The 17,184-nt window shown below is 33.5% G+C and overlaps 1 protein-coding gene across 4 annotated transcripts in view; it reads right to left on the bottom strand.

Annotated features, from left to right (window-relative positions):
* Positions 1–17,184, bottom strand: part of LOC140447449 (uncharacterized) — a 112,919-nt gene that overhangs the window by 46,723 nt on the left and 49,012 nt on the right. For all 4 annotated transcript variants that reach the window (XM_072540100.1, XM_072540097.1, XM_072540098.1 and 1 more), the window contains exons 6-10: positions 16,359–16,694; positions 15,952–16,193; positions 14,928–15,139; positions 7,839–8,436; positions 2,661–3,001 (exon numbers count right to left, since the gene is read on the bottom strand). In XM_072540100.1, coding sequence (XP_072396201.1) covers positions 2,661–3,001; positions 7,839–8,436; positions 14,928–15,139; positions 15,952–16,193; positions 16,359–16,694 — 1,729 coding nt within the window. The remainder of the gene's footprint in view (positions 1–2,660; positions 3,002–7,838; positions 8,437–14,927; positions 15,140–15,951; positions 16,194–16,358; positions 16,695–17,184) is intronic.

Below are 17,184 nucleotides of genomic sequence, written 5' to 3'. Positions count from 1 at the left end.
CGTCTCAGCCGTCACTGAAAACAGTCCCCTGGTAAGCTTTTTTGACTATTTTCAGAGTTTTTAATAACGAAAATTTATTTAAAATAATTGATTATCTAGTATGTAGCCACAGTTGTTTCTTTAATCTTATACTATGACTATTTTTAATATTTTTTATTTTTCTACCTTTTATACTTCAGTCTATAGACAGTACAAAATTGCATTAATTTTATTTTTTTTTAATTTATTTTGCCGATGGCGGCCATTTTTGTTTCATCGTGTCGGTCATTTTCACGGAAAACATGGCTTCACTCTTTAGCCAGTATTTTCACTTAGGTTTGTCCTAAAACAATAAATCAAAAACCAAACTGTTTGAAAAAGTATGCTTTAAAAAATGGTCGGTAGCATTATTTAATTACAAACTACCCTTAATTCCTTAAATTAACCTCAAAGTTTGAAAAGGTTAACTGATAAAATTCCGTTTTCAGCATTTTTTTAACAACATAAGGCAAGCTGATAATGGTTTGTAATTTTTTTCTGGAAAAGACATACATACATACTTTAAATGAAAAAAATTTGAGCTTTGAGACTTGTCAATTTTTTCAAAAAAAAAAATCTCAAAAATGTAATTTTTTGAAAGATTTCAAAGTTTAAGCCCTTATATATCTGATGGGCAAGCAAGTAAAAATTTGAGAGTAATTAAAATTCAAATAAACTGTCTAATGAATTAAAAATTAATGTATTTTCACCAAATTTCACAATAAATACAAATTTATACTACATTATAGAAATATTAACCTTCATTTAGAAGAAAACAGCAGGATTTGCCCTGGAAAAAAAGACTGTGTGTCTGTGCGCATCGAAGGAAAGCCAGTCCGCAAACAAAAATATCTTCTATGCATCATAAGTAACTATCAACAACATAACACTGCCGTGGTTCACTGTTTTCAGAAATATTGCATTGAAGGTTGGAGCTATTGCTCCAGCTGTTAAAAGCGTAATTCATTTTACTGATGGTGCCAATAGCTAATATAAAAATAAAAAAATTTCCGAATATCTGTCATCATGAGCAAGATTTTGGTCTACAGGCAGAATGGTACTTTTTTGCAACAGCCCACGGGAAAAATGCATGCGATGGTATCGGCGGCACAACAAAAAGAGAAGTTACTAAAACCAGTTTACAATCAACTTGTAAGAATCAAATTTTAACTGCAAAAGATATGTTTGATTTCTGTTCAGCGAATTTAAAAGATATTCAGTATTATTATGTTGAAAGTGAAGAAATCCTACAACATGAATCACAACTTGAAGAGAGTTTTTAAACTCAGAAAATAAAGTCAAGTGTTTTAAAACATCCCAGACAACTAAATATTTAGAATTTTTCACAACAAGTGAACACAACATTTCCCTAAGTGAAAATTATGTAATAGCCTGTGTGTATGATGGAAAGTTGTGGCTAGGGGTAATAAAAACTGTCAGCATTGAACATCACGACTTCTATGTGCACTTTTTTTAACCTTCTGGACCCAGCACATCATTTAAGTTAGGTGCTCATGATGAAGCTTGGGTGCCTTTTCATGAAATCTTGAAGAAAATCACACCCTCAGAACTAAAAACAGCAACTAGACGCAATCCTAACATATCTCAAGATTTATGCGATGAAATATCCCAACTTCTGAACTGTCGAAATTCTAAATGAAGGTTAATATTTCTATAATGTAGTATAAATTTGTATTTATTGTGAAATTTGGTGAAAATACATTAATTTTTAATTCATTAGACAGTTTATTTGAATTTTAATTACTCTACCGCAAACGCTCAAATTAATGATTTTTTGCCATTTTCTCAGGTCTGTAACTCCTATATGTCTTAAGTCTACAACTTCAAATTTTTACCCCTTATTCTACTCATTAGGAACTAACATTCAGCCAAATTTCAAATGTTTACTTGCTTGCCCATCAGAGATATAAGGGCTAAAACTTTGAAATTTTTCAAAAAATTACATTTTTGAGATTTTTTTTGAAAAAATTGACTTAAGTCTCAAAACTCAAACTTTTTTTATTTAAAGTATGTAGGTATGTCTTTTCCAGAAAAAAATTACAAACCATTATCAGTTTGCATTATGTTGTTAAAAAAATGCTGAAAACAGAATTTTATCAGTTTACCTTTTCAAACTTTGAGGTCCATTTAAGGTCTTAAGGGTAGTTTGTAATTAAATAATGCTATGGACCACTTTTTTAGAGCATACTTTTACAAACAGTTTGGTTTTTGATATATTGTTCTAGGACAAATCTAAGTGAAAACATTGGCTAAAGAACGAAGTCATGTTTTTCGTGAAAATGATCAACACGATGAAACAAAAATGGCCGCCATCGGCAAAATAAATTTTTTAAAAATAAAATTAATGTAATTTTGTATACTCTATGAACTGAAGTTTAATTGGTAGAAAAATAAAAAATATTAAAAATAGTCAAGCAACCAACTTAATTTATATTGGACCACTAGTATGGATTGACCCCGGTACGAAGTTCGTAGGGGGATGTTTTTGAGAAGGTCTGGTATTGTCGGCGATAACAACCCCTGCTGTCTTGGATATCATCGTATTCACGTAATATATGGTGTGTTATCATAAATAAATTTATTCAAATACTAGTATAGTTTCTAGATTGCTAACAACATACCCTCTTCCTGTTTTTTCTGCGACGTCCTTGCAGATATAGATGACGTCCTACTACTTTCTTCCTCGAAATTATCTATATAGTCAGGCAAAGTGTCGAAGTTTAATGAATCATACTCAGGTGATTTTAAACTTTCAGCAGTCGTCCTTTCGTCACTACATCCCTGATCGACGTCCGAATTTGAGGAGACGCTTGCAGATTCGATGTTGGTACTGTTGTTGGGTTTGGGCGAAGAAATGTCTTCCAAAAAATCGATCATGTCGTCCATATGTTTCGGCCTGCTGATTTTACCAAGAGCGCCAGTCAAGCAATCGTCCATAATGTGTTTGGTTAGAGTTTGATATCTAGAATAACGAAAGAGTTTTAATTTCGTTTTAAGACTTATACTTATATATATATATATATATATATATATATATATATATATATATATATATATATATATATATATATAGGTATATATCGTATGACAATAGACAATGTTTAAACATAAAATATGTGAACATTTACAATAAGTACATAGTACATAGGGTGAAGAGATCAAAAGTTACAAACGAACATTCAAGTTATTTAGATATTCTATCGATGCCGGCGTCGCTAACATAAAATCTTATTGCCTATATGATCAGTTTTTTAGTATTAAAAAAATTATTTAAAAAAAAAATCTTATTAATGCATAATATTATACTATAAGAAATATAAGCTCTCTATAAGTTTAAATTCATTAATTAAACTTGCGCCAAATATTTATTGTAGTCCCGGTAGTATGGGCGCACAAAAATTAATTTTTTTACTACTAAAAATCTGACTTGTTCAAATTTAATAAGAGTTGTTGTTGTTTATAAATAACAATTTAATACTGTTTATAAATGATATTTATTTAATATAGTTATATTTTAAATAAATAAATAACAAGAAAACGGCGACTTAAAAAAAAGGTTTGTACATCCCGTAGTTATCAGCTGCTTTAATTTGGATAATGTTGCAATGAAAATACGATAAATGTTGTTATTTTATTCCACTGAATACTACTACGGTCAAATTAAATGTTTTACAAGTGTATGCCCCAACCAGCGATAAACAAGAGGAAGAGCAATTCTATGAGTTGTTGATAAATTCACTTAAACAATTTAAAAGGAAGATATAACTATTATTATGGGTTACTTGAACGCGAAAATTGGTAAAGGAAAAAGCGATGAATTCATTGGTGATTTTGGTCTAGAAAAGAGAAATGAAAGAGGAGAAAGATTAAAATTATTTGTAGAGGAAGAATTTGCAATACTAAATACGTTCTTCAAACTACCACCAAGACGTTTGTATACTTGGGCCTCTCCGCAAGATCAATCGTCTTTCAAAAATTATGTTAATTGTTATTACAACAAAATAGGGGGCATTTCGAACATCTATTACAATTCTCATATTTTTGTAAATTTTTTCTAGTCTCTATCTGGAAGATATTTCCTTACAAACAAGAAGAGATATGATATTACAATATGACGGGTGTCCTGCGCACGAAGGGGAAGTATATTTTCATGGCCAGCTAGATCTCCAGACTTAACATGTCTGGACTTTTATCTGTGGGGAAGATTTAAGGACTTATTGTACCAAACTCGACCAACTACGCGAGACGACATGAAACAGTTCCATTATAATTTACAATAAATAGGTGTTTCCATTAAACATTTTGAAAAAAACATATTTTAATTTTTTCTATTCGAAAGTACCCTCTACCTATGACAATTAAAACTAAATGCAATTGTTTTATAGTAGATGTAAATTAATTCATCCACACTCTTTCTAATGACATAAATTTCGTTAAAATCGGTTGATCCAAACCAAAGTTATAGGTATTTATCCACAAATATTTTCCCACTCTTCCCCACCCTTTATTTGAAAAAATAAAAAAAAGTACCTGAACAACTTTGTGCGGAATTTAGGCCTCTTTCTAGTTTACTTATTTAACACTTGGTATAATTGGGCATATTTCACAAAAAACTCCCAAAAAAACTGGTTTTCAAAGTTTTCTTCACAGGTTACGCCCCCTAGCGGTTAACCCAGTAACTTGAAAATTATTTCCAGCGATTTCTCTTGGTCACTTTTACTAAGGAATTTTTTCTCCTAAAGTTATAACATGAATAGTTTCTGATATATAGCCGAGAGATCGGCTTATTGGGCCACCCGGTACACCTTTACTGTACAATCTCCGAAATAGACATAATCGTCGGACTTTATATAAAAAAATTGCTGTACAATGCTTGAATTTCAATAAGTAGCCATGTGTCAAAGTTTGGGAGAATATGACAGATATCGATTTTTTTAACATTAACTCATTGTAGAACAATTTCTTCTTATTATTTATATTTTAGTTTGACACAGCATTTTATCACATTGTCGATTCGAAAAAGAACAACTCTATGTATAAATAGAAAATATAAAAATATTAAATAATTAACAAAAAATGTTAGTTTGATATATTAATAATATTAATCAATTTGAATGGAGTTCGGTTCTGCATCGATAATTATAATGTTGTATTCAATATGGGCTCCGAATATTTTTAACATTAACAAAGTTTAATGTAAGTTATAAATTGTGAATCTTAGTGATATATTGAAATAAACTGTAAGTGTACAAACTCCTTACATAATATCCAGTTAAATTAGTATTAAAGTCAGCAAATTGCAATTATTTGTTATTGTTGTCAATAAACAAATCCAGTTTTACCAGCAAAAAACCGCTTTTAGTAAAGACCGATATAGCTGTTTTAGCAGTTGTACAGAGTCGGACTTACTTTTCACAAACGTTTATCGAAATGAATTCAAACATGCAATCACACAACAGTTCTACAATACAAGACCATCAAAATCGAATAAACACGTCACAGTCATACTCTTCGGCAGCGTCGAGAGTGCAATTTCCATTAAAGTCCCAAGCAATTATCTTTAGTGCCTTAGAAAACACCAAACTTCAAGACTACCTTCTCCCACTTGGAAATATAATTCAACCGAAAAATATAATCTTCTCTTCTAGATTATCTAATAATCGCATATGTATGTATTTATCCAATAAACAAATAGTGGACGATTTTATGAATAATCACGGTCAAATAGAAATACAAGGTGAAATTGTCAGAGCAAGAAGATTAGTTACACCAGCGGAACGACTTGTACTCTCCGGCGTATGTCCTTCAATACCGCACGACTTGCTAATCAGTGAGTTACAAAAAATCGGCATAGTTCCTGTCTCTCCCATGACCTTCCTTAAAATAAGTTCTTCTATGCCTGAGTACAATCATATCCTTAGTTTCCGAAGACAAATCTATATCAGTCCTCACAATCTAATACTACCAGAGTCATTTACTCTTGTTTTTGACAACACGACATATAGAATATTCATTTCTCAAGACAGTTTAGTTTGCTTTAGATGCAAGAAGCCAGGACACATCGCTTCACAGTGCTCCGAACCACTAGCTCAAATAAACCCCAACCAAAACAATGAAGCATCGGTATCCAGCGCAACAAATATATCCTTGCAAGCATCCAATGACACGAACCCTTCTCAGTGTGAACAAATGTCTATTTCCAATATCCCGGAGATACCGAACAAAGTAGACTCATCAAATAAGGACAGTCACATAATTAATCAACCAAAAAGAAACTTTGATGAAATTATTTCACCTGAAGCAGATCCATCTTCAGAAGAACGTAACATTTTTCCACCACCTAAAGTCCAAGCAAAATCTAAAAAAGCTAAAATTAGTTCAGCAAGCACTTCTGAATGCTCATTTTCTCTCTTACTTGACCCTGCTAAAAACTTCATAGAAAATCACCCTATATCTTTCCCTCTAAACGTTGATCAACTTAACATGCTCCTAATGAATATCATGGGGTCAGCAGATCCTATAACCACAATTAAAGAATATACCACAGACCTATCAGCTTTGTCCCATATGCTCAGTCAAGTTTATCCTCATTTAAAAGAAAGATCCATAAAACGTAAATTCAGGTTCATAATGAAAAAAATCCATAATTATATTAACAGTGAGGCATCGGACGCTGAAAGTGACACATCTCAGTTAAGCCAACATTAATTAAAAACATCCCTTGTTGTCTAGTCCTTTCTGACTCTCTCAGCGCAGTCAAAGCTATGCAAAATGTATACCCTAAACACCCCATTGAGAAAATTTCAGAAGAGTCCACTTCCTATGGATACCATCTCATATAGGCATAGAAGGGAATGAAGAAGCAGATACTACTGCGCGTAACGCTATCACCAGTGACACATCAGAAACACAGTGTCGGAGTATCGCAGGCGATCTAAAAGATTATTTCAAAAATAAGGTGTTAAGTGCGTGGAATCGGGAGTGGAATGACTCTAGTTCGAAACTCAGAACCATCAAAAGTGATATTTTTTCATGGAAGTCCACAGCCAGAAGTAGAAGATGCCAAACTATTATTCCACATCTACGACTTGGACACTGTAGGTATACTCATGCCTGTCTCTTCACAAATAATGAACCTCCAAAATGCGAAACATGCAATACAGTAGACAGTATAAAGCACTTCTTGATAGACTGTCCTAAATACGTAAATCAAAGACAGTCTTAAAATTTGCCAAATAACCTAAAAGCACTCCTCAACAAAAGTTTAGTTCCGAACAATTTATTAGGTTACTTACAATGTATAAATATGTTACACAAAATTTAACTTAATTAATTGTTACAAATGTTTTATTGTTCACAAATTGTAATTAATTGTTACAATGATTGATTATTACAAATGTTAAATTTAATATTATTACAAATGTTACAAACTATGAGCGTTTCGATAATCAATTTTAATTTTGGTCATTTCGGATATTGTACAGTTTGGGGGTGCAATGCTTGCTAGAAGTGGACAATAATTTCCGTACAATGCTAGGATTGTCCAATTTCGGGCTTTGCTCGTAATTATATATATATATATATATATATATATATATATATATATATATATATATATATATATATATATATATATATATTAGTTGCCTAATTAGTAACTGTTTTTATTATAAATGTATACTCTCTCCGTCGATAGAGACTTTCACTCGTCCCACATAACATTCGTGCCAGCGCTATTCAAATTTCAAATTAGAACTGTATTGGAGATACTGTACAATAAAAAATGTTAGTATACTTACTTTGTAAGGGCGCCCTCTTCCACTTTATTCAACTTGCTTTTGGAAGTAAACAGTATTTTATCTCCAGATTTTTTCTCATGGAGATTTACCCTAGTCAAACTGACATTCAACTGCTTTTTGAACATATTCTTTCTGGATTCTTTATCGACGTCGTTGTTATTGTGTTCAATATGTCCGTTTTTTCTCGTCACAGTTTTCGTAACGGCTGCTTCTTCTTTCTGCGTCGTGGAATCTTCTGTCAAAACTGTTGTTGAGCTGGTGGGGTCATCTATCGAGGTATTCTCGGAATACCACGTGTCAGTTGGGGCATCTTTGGCAGTATCGGTTGAGATCAAACTGTTCTGTGCAGAGTCGGCCGTTTCAATTGTAACGTCCGTCATTATGCGACTATTTCTTATGGTGATTGCACTATCTGCTGGTTTTGTACTATTTTTTATCGAGTGTGATGTTTCTACTGTGTTTTTTACACCTATACTATTTTCTTCGGCTGACGCTTCCTGGTCTATGTCATTTGGTTCGAAGGTACTCGATATATCTGGTGATGTAGGCGAAGTGTATTGAACTTTGTTTTGTTCGCTGGTGGATACGTTACATAAATCTGTAACAAAAAAAACTGTAGTCAATCGTAAAATAAGATGAGGTTAAAATGAAAAAACAACTGGAACATATTGTAAAAAAATCCCAGGACATACACATTTGCAGATACCTTTAACTGTACCACCTTTAACCCGATACTCTTTCAATTATGCCACCTTAAAAAATTTTTTTCCGGTAAGTGTTTTCTGACAAAACTAATCATGGCCGATTTCTATCATATCTTGGTAAGCTTGGCATAGTTCAGCCCTCTTTATATAGTTATGATCAAAACTCTTATGGAAATAACAAGACTTTCTTCGCTTGTAAGTACTATTTAGAAAAATCCGATGATATAATTAATACACTCATTCAATTTTAATAAAGAAGTTGAAATTTAAAATAGCATAACCTCCAAATCCATAATCTTATTATAAAAAAGGTAATAAATGGACTTGCTTTCTTGCTATTCTCTTGTTACATTCACAATTAAATGTTTATTATTTTGATCATAAAAATCAATTTGAATAATTTTAAATCAAGAAAAGATACCACTTTTAGAGCCATTTTAAAAAAATTCGCACGCTTATACCTAATAAACCGATTAGTGTTTCAAAATGGTTTTATAATCTTGTTTATTCTTGGATCTAAGCAAAAAAAACTGTAATGTCTACTTTCTTGTAAGATTTGTAATCTTACACGACACTGAGTACGTGTTCGCATTATTTTTCCATTTATCAACATAGATAAGGTTATAATGTAAATAGAACAGCTTAGAATGGTACAGAAAACTTTATAACAGCACAGAAAAGCTTATAATACTATAGAAAAGTATAGAACCGATCTAGAACAGCTTTTATAATATCTATGACAGCAATGGATCACTTAAAAATATCTAGAAGAGTATAGAACAGTTTGGGAAAGGTTATAAAAGCTTACACGCATGTAGAACAGCTTTAAATAGATCTATATGAACAGAAAAAAAGGTTAGAACAACATAGAAAAGGTTAAAATATAACTAGAATAGCATAGACAAACTTATATTACCACAAAAAAGCTTAGAACAACACAGAAAAGTTTAGAACCGATCTATGACAGCTTTTATAACATCTAGACAGTAATGGCTGGGTTAGAAAGATACAGAACAGCTTAGAAAAGATTATAAGAGCTTAAACACACGTAATACAGCTTTGAATAGATCTACAACAACAGAAAAACGTTAGAACAATATAGAAAACGTTAGAACAACTAGAACAGCTTAAAATAGCATAGAAAAATTTATAACCACACAGCACGACACAATAGCACAGAAAAGTTTAGAACTGATCCAGAACAGCTTTTATGATATCTATGACAGCAATGGATAGTTTAGAAATCACGTTCTGTCACCCTATCGTTCGAATGACCCTATGACTATGAATAACGCTGTCTAGTGTTTACGAAGCGAACTGTGTGATAGCGACACGTTGATTGGTCAATTGGAACGGGGAAGCTCCTACGCTGCAAAACTGTAATATTATATACATTCGAATTATCTAGTCAATGGTCCGTATTCTGTTCTGTTTAGTTTAACGATTGAAATTGTTTAGTCTAGTTACAGTTTTAAATAAAACGGAAGAAAAATAAGAAAAAAAGTATTATGTGGAATTTTTTTGATCAAAGAGAAACGTTACCGAGCAAAAGAGATGCTAACAACAGATTACAACGTTAAAAGTAATTTTTTTAAGCAATGCGCTTAAACATCATTTTTCTGATTTTCTCCAACGTTCTGTAAATGCTCCAACAGAATTTACAGACTGGGAAGCAGTTGTTGAAGCAGATAAGCTAAACCAATGTTTCCACCTTATAGAGGAAAATAAAATATATGCGGAAGCCACTTTATTAGATCCTCGTTTTAAAAGACATGGCTTCAACAATGAATCCGCTTTTGAACAAGCAAAGCAATCTTTAGTGACACAAGTGACTACTTTAATAAGTCTAACTAAAGAACAAAATTCAATAAACCCTACACCACAAACCAAAGATCATGGTGTGGAAGAGACACAAAAATCAGTGTGGGCCGCTTTTGACAAAAAAGTAAGTAATCTTGTGCAAACAATTAGTCCAAAAGCGTCAGCAATAACAGAAGTTAATAAGTACCTTGGTGAACCTCTACAGGCTAGAAAGGACAGTCCGTTGCAATGGTGGGATCAAAGGAGTCATAATTATCCCCATCTATTTGAGTTGGTCAAGAAAAAACTCTGTATTGTTGCTACGTCGGTTCCATCAGAACGATTTTTTTCAAAAGCGGGACGTACTTTGACAGATCAACGAAATCGATGAAGTGGTAATAAAGTTTCACAAATTTTATTTGTAAACGCAAATTTATAATTTTTAATTATTTTTGTTCGACGAGATGTGCTCATATTTCTTTAAAGTACTTTGTGTATTTTGTAATTTTTTGTTTATAAATTTTTAGGAAATAAAATCCATTTTAATTGTTGCATTATCATTCATTCATAAACATAACAATATCGAATTTGTAATTTTACTTAACCGTTTCAAGTATTTTTTTATATTGTAATGATTTCTGAAGATGATTTGAGAAATACAAATCTACATGGCAACCTTAAAATATATTTCATTCTTAAATTTATAGTTTTAACAATATCGAATTCTACAAACAAACAACAATATAATGAAAGTCGTTCTAATGAACGAATCTCTATGAACGGGTACTGCATTATCATTAATGCATATGCTCTAACACTCATAAACATAACAAACAATATTAAACTCTACACACTTGACCTTTACACAACAAATTTAATTAGTCGTTCATATGAACGGATCTTTATGAATGGATCATTTTAATGATTGACCTGGAAAAGCCGGGTCACCGAAACGAAGCAGGTCTGCCCATCACTAGTTAGAACAACATAGAAAGGATTAAAACATAACTAGAATAGTATTGACAAATTTATAGTACCACAAAAAAAAACAGAAAAGTTTATTAGAAAAAAGAAAAATTTAAAACCTATATATGACAGCTTTTATAACATCTAGACAGTAATGGCTGGCTTAGAAAGACACATAACAGCTTAGAAAAGATTATAACAGATTAAACACGCGTAGCACAGCTTTGAATATATCTACAACAACAGAAAAACGTTAGAGCAACTAGGACAGGTTAAAAGAGCAATAGATAACACAGAAAAGCTTAGAACAACACAGAAAAGCTTATAATAGACAAGTTTAGAACCGATCTAGAACAGCTTGTATAATACACTCGCGATCATAAAATCCGGGTCACCTTGAAAATCACCGATATTTCATTTTTAACGAGCTTTATCGTAATTAATAATAACACAAAAATTATAAACCAATGCATGTTTCTGGGAATTGTTGTCGGCTTAGCGGTTTTCTTTGCAACAAAGAATTTCAACAGTGCCGATTTCGCGTGAAAGCGCACACTTCCCAAAATGAACGGTACCTGTAACTGCCGCTTGTTTTAAATGTCTCATTTGTGCTTCGACTTTCTGTTCAAACGCAACGAGCAAACGTTTATTATTGATACCATTAGTGATTATTAGTGCCATTATTAGTGTTTATTATTGTTTATTTTTTGCCAAAATACCCTTGACTGTTGTTGAAACGGCACAAATTGTTGCGCTTGTGAAAGACGGTCCCACTCAACGGCAAGTCGCAAGAACTGTTGGCGTAAGCCTTTCTACGGTTCAACGAGTGCTTCAGCGCTTTCGGGAGAAGGGTTTGCTATCCAGACGACCTGGCTCTGGACGAAGAAGAATGACCACGGTACAAGATGACCGTTTTCTTGTGTTTCAGGCTTTACGAAACCGGACCTCAACTGGGATTATGCATCGAAAGCGTCTACAGGAAGTACGGAATCGCAATGTTAGCGTTGCAACAGTCAGGATAAGATTTCGTTCTTTTGGACTATCTTCTCGGGTAATGGCTACAGGACCGCCACTTCGCCTGGCGCATCGAGCTGCACGACTAGCTTTTGCTCGACAATACGCGCATTGGGGAATTAACGATTGGAGCAAAGAGTTATTCTCAGATGAATCCCATTTCTGCCTAACTGGATCCGATGGACGTGTAAGAGTTTGGAGGAGAACCGGTGAACGATTTTCATAAGCTTGCATTGCTCCAAAAATGCCATTTGGTGGAGGCTCGGTCATGGCTTGGGGAGGTGTATCTTCCGACTTCCGCACAGAATTACCCTTCATCGAAAATGGGTCCTTAACTGCACAAAGGGACATTACGGAGATTCTGGAAGAACATGTTATGCATACCATGGCAAGGCTTGGAGAAAACGTCGTTTTTATGCAGAACAACGCGCGAACGCACGTTGCCACGATCAGTATGCAATACTTGGACGAGGTTGAAATTACGAGGTTACCCTGGCCAGCTAGGTCTCCGGACCTGCATCCCATCGAACATATCTGGGACGATTTGAAAAAACGTATTCAACCCCTAACATCGCCTCCTAACAACGGACAGGAGCTTAAGGATCTGTTAGTGAGAGACTGGAATAACATACCACAACATGTAATCCGGAGAAAAATTGAGAGTATGCCCCGTCGTCTGCAAGAGGTCATTAGAGCAAGTGGAGGCAATACACGATATTAGTCATTGAAATTTCACTGACATTTTACCACGTTCTGTATTTTACATTTTTTTCGTATGCCTGTTTTATCCACAATTTGGTTTGTTTTCTGCTTTTTCGATAAAAACAATAAAAAACCGTTTTTTTTTTTCTTTCAAAACAAACATTGATGACAAATAAAAAATACGTTAGCCTAAAAAAAAGGTTATTACTGCACTAGAGGCAAAAATATTCCAGAAACTTAAAATTTTCAAGGTGAGCGAATTTAATGATCGCGAGTGTATCTATGACAATGAATAGCTTAGAAAGATCTAGAACAGCTTTGTATAGATCTATATGAACAGAAAAAAAGGTTAGACTAACGTAGGAAAGGTGTGTTAAAACATACCTAGAACAGCTTAGAATAGCATAGACAATTTTATAACACAGAAAAGCTTAGAACAACACAGAAAAGCTTAGAACAACACAAAAACGCTTATAATAGTACAGAAAAGTTTAGAACCGATCTAGAACAGCTTTTACAAGATCTAGACCGTAAAAGACATTTTAGTAAGATCTAGAGAGCATAGAACAGTTCTAGAACAGCTAAGAACAAATGTAGAAAAGCAGAAAACAGTTTAGAACAGATCTAGTATAAATTTGAAGATATCTACAATAGATTTACAACTGTTGAGAATAGGTCTAGAACACTTAAGAGCATATCTACAATAAATTTGAATATATCTAGATCGTAGAATAGGTTAAAAGTGCATAGTAAAGATTTGAACAGCATAGAACATCTTAGAACGGATCCAGAGCAGCATAGGACAGCACAAAACAACTTTGAATAGATTTCAAATGCCATATAACAGTTTGGAAGAGATCTAGTACAGCTGAGAACATATTTAGAGCATCTTAGAACAGATTTATAATTATTCTTAGCTGTTCTAAATTTGTTCAAAGCCGTTGTAGATTTTTACAAAGCTGTTGTAAACATATTCCAATCTTTACTAGATGTATGTTTCAAGAAAGACTTCGCAAATTTAAAATATTATCTGTAACATAAAAATGACCAGAATCGACCAGTGGTGTAGTGTGACCCAACCCGACCAACACTGGCGCACGGACTTGTCTTACGTTTGGTTTTACAAACCAGTTAAAATTTCTTCCTCTATTTGCCGATAAATTTAACTTGTGACAGTAAAGCCGTGGACGTTAAATCTAGACACAATGAGACGACTTAACGCCTTTGAAGTGTGGACCTATAGAAGAATTATGAGGGTTTCCTGGGTAGATAAAGTTAAGAACAATGAAGTACTGAGAAGAATAGGTAAAGAGAAGGAAGTTGAACTTACAATTAAAGAAATAAAGATACAGTATCTCGGACATGTGAAGCGGGGCGAGAAGTATGGCATCCTGCGACTCATAATGCAAGGAAAGATAGATGGCAGAAGAAGCGTCGGAAGAAGACGAATTTCATGGCTCAAGAACCTGAGAGAATGGTTTACATGCAGCTCAAAACAACTATTTAGAGCTACTGCCTCAAAAATTAAAATAGCTATGATGATTGCCAACCTCCGTAGCGGAGAAGGCACCTGAAAAAGAAGAAGTAAAGCCGTAAAAAATGTATAATCTCAAATTGGCTATATTTTTATCCAAACTTTGACAAATCCATTACTCTTTAATCGACCATATTGCGGCAGATATTGTAGAGCACATCCGCATTTAAAACACTATACAGGCCGGGAGCCGACGGAAAAAAATTTCTGCCAGCCTGCGATCTATAAACATTTACTATGTTGTAAGAGAAATCTGATGTATGTTTACTTCTTAAGACTCCAACCAAGTAGGTATATAAAGATTGAGAAAACATACGATAGATGAATTATAAAGGAATATTAAATATTTAAAATATTAAAGATTTATACCTGAGTTATTGGAAAATGTAGAGTGAGGACTATGGTAACAATTACTCTCGATTTCCTTGCTGCTAGTATTATCGTCGAGACATTCGGCATCTTCTTCCTCTTGTTGTTCATTGCTAGTCGGGGGAGTTTCCAGGACCGAGAACGATTGCGATAGTTCGTCACTACATAGATCCGCCACTTGTTCGTCGTCGATGATATCTATAGATGGATGTCTACAACAGAATATTTAATACTTTAGATGTAGTTCCAGATTGAAAAATTACACTGCTGAATAGAGGAGCTTAATGTTTTTACTATTATTGGTGATTAAATATATATTTGTAAATGTTCCAAAAAATAAAACCGACATGATGAAACCAAAATGACCGTAGTATGACCGGCCGGGACTAGAAAAAAAAACACGGAATTCAGGTCTAAAGTGCGAATTACGGACATGAATTCGCTTCATTTGCTTTACTTACGCTATAAATAAAATTTATTCCTTGCAATCACAACAAATCTACACAATAGATCAACCATGACTGACTCATTTTGTGTATTATGTCAGGTCGCAATTAGACAACTCCACATGGAAGCGCTGAAAGTGGAGCGCGCAGTATTCTCTCGTCAGTGTTGTTGCATTTATCATTGTCACACATAAAATATCATGTGTAGGGTTCGAATAATTATGCATTTATAGTACTACCATCTTTCTAAGAGACTCATTAATATTCACCTCAACGAGGTGCTATTGTTGTAGGTGTAAATTTCCATAAACAAGAGATCTACCGGTTTTATGAAATGATCTCTTGTTTATGTATATGGAGTAACAAGAAAATGAGATGAAAACTAGTATGAAAAATATCGCACGCACTTCACTCCAAGTTCCACTAAATGAAAATACCGACATAATAATAGCTCAAATGAGAGTGACAAGCATTCCGAAAGGAATGAAAGGCCTCGATGATGATAATGAACGTTTTTGTTTAAATATTTTGGGACTTTGTGCGCAAGAAAATATTTATTTATAATGAAAATAGCTTACTCAATACTCTCGACACTGTCCAAATCAACTGATAGGTCCATAGTGGAGTCTATAGTTTTTTTCCGCGTGAATTTCCTGGACTGCTTTTCCCTAGACTGGACCGAATTACTGCTTTGCAATTTGAATGTAGATTGCGTCACTGGAGTTTGACCGAATGTAGATTTTTCTTTTGGATTTCTATTTTCTTTATCTGCAATGGATTCGGGAATTTCTATCGATTCCAAGAAGGATGGTACACTGCGCTGTGAAATAAGAGTTTCATTAGTATCGATAAATAATGGAAAGATTACGAACATATTATATATGATGATAATGTCACGAAACATCTAAGGAATATTCTGGTTTGAGAGTATAGAAAGACATACAGCAACTAAAGGCCTGGTAAAAAGAAGATAAGATATATTTACCTCTTTCGGGGCAAAATATATAATGGAAGCAATATCGTCATCGTCGTCCAAAATTTCGTGAACCATTTGCGTATCCTCAGGGAGACAATCTACGGTCCCTTCTCCGATTATTATACAATCGTCTTCCAGTTTTAGGTCATCAATTTCGAGGTCGATAATTTGATCTGATCCAGAAGCATCTATCTGATTTTCTACTGATTGGGAAGTTGCTGGTATCGACTCTGGTCGTGCCGATTGGACTGATTCGATTGATTCTAAAACGGATCGTTGTCCGGATGTCACCACTTGCGACATGATGGGGTACACTTCCCGAAGAGCTTTCAGTTGTTCGTCGTCCTAAAATCAAATTTAAACACATGCAAAAACCCTAGAAATCTATCAAATAAATAAACTATAAATAGGTAGTTTATAAATAACTATTATTTTATTTGAAGATTGTTTACGTGAAAATATGATTATGATACAAAAGCTGCTAAAAGAGAAAATGTGCCTTTCATGGCACATTTCCATAATTATCGGAATTAAAGACGTTAGTAAATATATTATTAAACAGACTTCAGTACTTGGACGAAAGTACAGATTATTTGGGAAAATAATGTAAGTGGAGAAAGACAAAAAGAAATTGAAAATTTTTGGCCTTTATAACATATACGGCATCTTGAAATATCACATAGCCAGAAAATGAATGACGGTAGCTCAAATGGAGGCAAGAATCCAGATCTTATACAAATGAACTACGAGTCTAATGTAAGTAGTTCAAATTAACGTTTTTAAAATTTTTTACAGAACACCATGAATCAGATAATGTAAGTTTCGTTTTGACGAT

The sequence above is a fragment of the Diabrotica undecimpunctata genome, chromosome 8 (assembly GCF_040954645.1).
Source record: "Diabrotica undecimpunctata isolate CICGRU chromosome 8, icDiaUnde3, whole genome shotgun sequence".
Lineage (NCBI taxonomy): Eukaryota > Metazoa > Arthropoda > Insecta > Coleoptera > Chrysomelidae > Diabrotica > Diabrotica undecimpunctata.
This window is presented reverse-complemented; position numbering and strand designations above follow the sequence as displayed.